This window comes from Trematomus bernacchii, unplaced genomic scaffold, assembly GCF_902827165.1.
Source record: "Trematomus bernacchii unplaced genomic scaffold, fTreBer1.1, whole genome shotgun sequence".
Classification (NCBI taxonomy): Eukaryota; Metazoa; Chordata; class Actinopteri; order Perciformes; family Nototheniidae; genus Trematomus; species Trematomus bernacchii.
In genome coordinates this window covers 115,948-120,137 of record NW_022987534.1, presented here as the reverse complement: position 1 = coordinate 120,137, position 4,190 = coordinate 115,948, and the positions used below count along the sequence as shown (strand labels likewise).

General features: G+C 44.0%; 1 protein-coding gene across 1 annotated transcript; it reads right to left on the bottom strand.

Moving 5' to 3' along the window:
• Positions 1-336: 336 nt before the first annotated feature.
• On the bottom strand, positions 337-1,251 carry LOC117476140 (olfactory receptor-like protein OLF4). The gene has a single exon (XM_034122522.1). It carries the CDS (start codon positions 1,249-1,251, stop codon positions 337-339), a length of 915 nt encoding a protein of 304 aa, XP_033978413.1.
• Positions 1,252-4,190: the final 2,939 nt, after the last annotated feature.

Sequence of the window (4,190 nt, the reverse complement as noted above, 5' to 3'; positions counted from 1 at the left end):
TTGCTACCCCAATCATCAGTTCATTCGGTGTGCTTTTGTACTCGGGGCTTATTCCTCACTAGACTCTTTTTCATGTACAAGACGTGGGTTTGATAAACCAAAGAAAACTTCAAATCACATCATTAAAAAAACATGATTTTTATTAAGTGAAGCATATTAAGTATTCATAACATTGTTCAAACTGAGCCTACTGTGTACATGACATGTAGTAAAGAGGTTATACATGAAATACCTTCAACAGATCAGAACATCACATATGTGCATATTATTACAGAAGAAATGCCTGCACATTAGCATCACTTACATCACAATTACTGCAACATCCCTGTTAATACGTCAGTTCAACTTTGCTCGACAGAACAACTTCTTCAGGTGCTTAAAGATTTCTTTCACTTTCAGTCCATATATAACTGGATTAAAGAGGGGGTAATACAAGAATGCCTGTAAAGTCATTATGGAATGTAAATCAGATCCAAGTTGAATTATTATAACATCATATGCACACAAACAGGAGAAGCAGAATAAAACTACGAGGTGAGGTAAACAGGTCTGTGCAGCTTTTCTCCGGACATTTTTACCGCTTCGATAGGATATGATCAGTATTCTGGTGTATGTGAAAAGTATGAAGAGCAAAGGTAAAAGGGCCATGCTGAACAGAACATACAGATCATATGAAGATATTATTTTTGAACTAATGCAAAAGAGATTGTAAATTGAATTGTTGCATATGAATGATTTTAAAGTAAAATGACAGAATTTAGTATTAACAATCAGAATAATTGAAACTGCAATCTCACACGCAGGCACAAGCCAAGCCAAACAGAGAATAACACTCACTGTAGTTGTTGTCATTATAGTATGATATTGCAGAGGCTTACATATAGACACATATCTGTCATAGGCCATGGCTGACAACAGGAAGAAATCTGAAGCACACAAGAAGTAATACAAGAAAAATTGAATGAGACAGGCTGAATATGATATGACCGGTTTCTCAGACACAAAGTTACCTAACAACTTTGGGTACATAGCAGTGTTGTAAACAATGGAGTTCAGAAGCAACGCTGCGATAAAAAAGTACATAGGCTCATGGAGGTTCTTATGCTTCCATATAAGGCACATAATGGATGAACTAAAGAACATTGTTAGGATATATACAGCAAACATAATAGAAAAATACAAAAACCTGAATGTGCCCATTCCAACATACCCACTAAGAGCAATGTATGTTACATTTAAGTCATCATCCATGAAGAATCCAAATTTAAACTTTCATACATGAGAGAGGCAGGTTATATAACAGGCACACATTATTAAAATAGAAAGAGAAGTCTTACCATGAAGTCTTAACAACATATTGCATGTTTGATTCATTAACAGATACCAAACCTTAAACTGCACATCATGTGTGTTCATGCAGAGATAAGAACTGTTTCCCTCAGACTAAGTATTTGATCACATTTCCTCACCCTCCATGGATCTCATTAACTCTTCAAAGTTACCATGTGAACAACTTCATCAAACTCTGGAGGCCTGAACCCAAAGGTGCCAAACTTTGTTTACGTGGGTGTGAGTTCACTTCACTTCTTTGCATTGAGAACTATTGCAGGGTTGGTGCGAGGCCCTAATCATTGACCTCATGTGCACTTGCTAAATAATACACTCTATGTCAAGTTTTCTTCGTCTTACACTTTACAATTTCATTAAAATGCAGTTTGGAGTCCTAAAGGCGACAATAAACAACACAATGTTTTGTTGTTGATGATACAGCGAACTCTGGAGGCCTGAACCCAAAGATTAAGTTCCCTTTACTTACAAAAATACAATATTAGGTTACTATATAAAAGTGTGCAAATGTTTTTTCTATCCTATCCATGTGAACATGTTTTAAGGGGGGGAGGACTTCATATATGTGAGCATCTCCGCTCAATTCCAGGTTAAAAGGAACAGAAGGAGAAGGAGTCAGGTGGATAGTTCAGGGTTTTTTATTGTCACGACCATCCGGTTACCCGGCCTGTGGATCACCTTGAAGTTGAAAAGCTGTAACGCCAGATACCACCGAGTGATCCGGGCGTTGGCATCCTTCATGCGGTTGAGCCACTGGAGCGGGGCATGGTCCGACCAGAGGGTGAAAGGGCGCGCCAGGAGGTAGTAACGCAGGGCGCCGACCGCCCACCGTGTGGCGAGGCACTCCTTTTCCACCGTACTGTAGTTCACCTCCCTCTGAGTGAGCTTACGGCTAATGTACAGTACGGGGCGGTAGACCCCCCGGAAATGGCGGCTGTCTTTTCTATCTTTGGTCACATCTGCCAAGTGGTACCCCAGATACCATGCCTCCCTCCGTCCAACCGCACACTTCTTCGGGTTGGCCGTGAGCCCCGTCTGCCTCAGGGACTGGAGCACTGCCCCCACCTGCTGCATATGCTGCTCCCATGTTTCACTGTGGATGATAACATCATCCAATTAAGCAGCAGCATATGCAGAGTGGGGACGCAGGACCCGGTCCATGAGCCACTGGAAGGTGGCTGGAGCCCCGAACAACACGAAAGGAAGTGTGAAAAACTGGTACAAACCATACGGAGAGGAGAAGGCAGTTTTTTCCTTAGACTCTTGTGATAGGGGAATCTGCCAATAGCCCTTGGTTAAATCCAGTGTCGTGTAAAAGCGAGCAGTGCCTAGCCGATCCAGGAGTTTGTCGTCCCGGGGCATTGGGTAAGTGTTAGAAAAATATCACTCGTCACCGGCTTGATCTTCAATATCAGGATACATGTCTTTATTATCCTTGCAAGAATGGAAGTAGTCATCACACACCAGGTTGCATGGGACAAAAGAGTAACTTTATTAGAGTCCTTCATATGCTTATATACAAGAGAGGGGTGTTACAGTCAACAAGATGGAAGAATACTGGTTCAAAGCAGTATTCTGACATTAGTTGAAGGTCCCATGTCATGGCCATTTCTACTGATCATAATTCCATTGTTGAGGTCTACTAAAATAGATTTAAATTGTGCCATTTTCCAAACTCACATTGGTTTCTCATACAGCATCTCTGTATAGTATGTGTATTCACTCTCTGTCCTAAACGGCTTGTTGGAGCTCCTGCCCCCCCCCCCCCCCTCCCTGTGAGCCCAGTGGCCGTCTGCGAGACAGCGAGACACAGCGAAACCCAGCCCGAAACACACACACACCCGCAGCCTGGCTGGGAGTTTGTGTGTGTGCTCAGGCTGAGTTCCGCGGTGTCTCGCTGTCTCGCCGACCCCACACCAGTGAGCCAGCTCACACTGTCCGCTCCTCGCAGCAGCGAGCCTTGCAACGTCCCGCCGTGTGTGTGTGTGTGAGGAAGTCCACGGATTGTTCCAAACGTAACGGCTCCGCGGACGTTACGTTACGTCACTATACCCAAATACGTCATTGTACCCAGGAAGAAAAAGAGAAATCTCCAACGAGGCGTTCTGGAGCAGCATAGACAGGTATTTTCTGTGTTAGAGTTTTACTCGCTACAGGGTGTACTTTGAGGGTTTGTGACTCTGCAGACCGTTTACATGCATAAAAAGCTACATAGCACACAAGGGGACGGGTAATAACCAGAAAAGCATGACATGGGACCTTTAAGATTAGCTAAGGCCTGCGTAAGCAATAAACATGACAGTCATATGTCTATCTCTCGAGTGACTGTGTCATCATGCCAATCTTAGGAACATAGCTATCATAACTTCAACACAGTGTCTCAGGAGCGTCATCCATGTAGTCATACATCCGGCTACGTACACAGCTACGTAGGGCCTCTGTTATCATGTGCTACTCTGATATAGAAGGAACATTCAGTATTTTTCCAACAGTAAGCATCGAATTTGGACACCTCATTAACCCTGCGGTAGTCCACACAGAACCGGATTGACCTGTCGGATTTACATACCAGCACGACGGGGCAACACCAGTCACTGGTGGACTCTTCTATCACTCCCTTCTCTAGCATGGCCTGAAGGTCCGCCTGAACAATTTTTCTTTTGTGTTCAGGCAGCCGATAGGGCCCTGAACGAATGGCCACGCCCGGGGGTGTTTCTATGTGGTGTTGTATGAGAGAAGTGCGCCCTGGCAGCGGGGAGAACACATCGGCAAACTGCCTCTGACCCTGTGAGAGATGGTCGTCACAACAGACCGGGGCTAATTTGGTGTTTGTAATGACCTCC

Excerpts from the sequence above, each read along its gene's own strand:
- LOC117476140 (XM_034122522.1), bottom strand. The coding sequence starts at position 1,251 with ATGGATGATGACTTAAATGTAACATACATTGCTCTTAGTGGGTATGTT.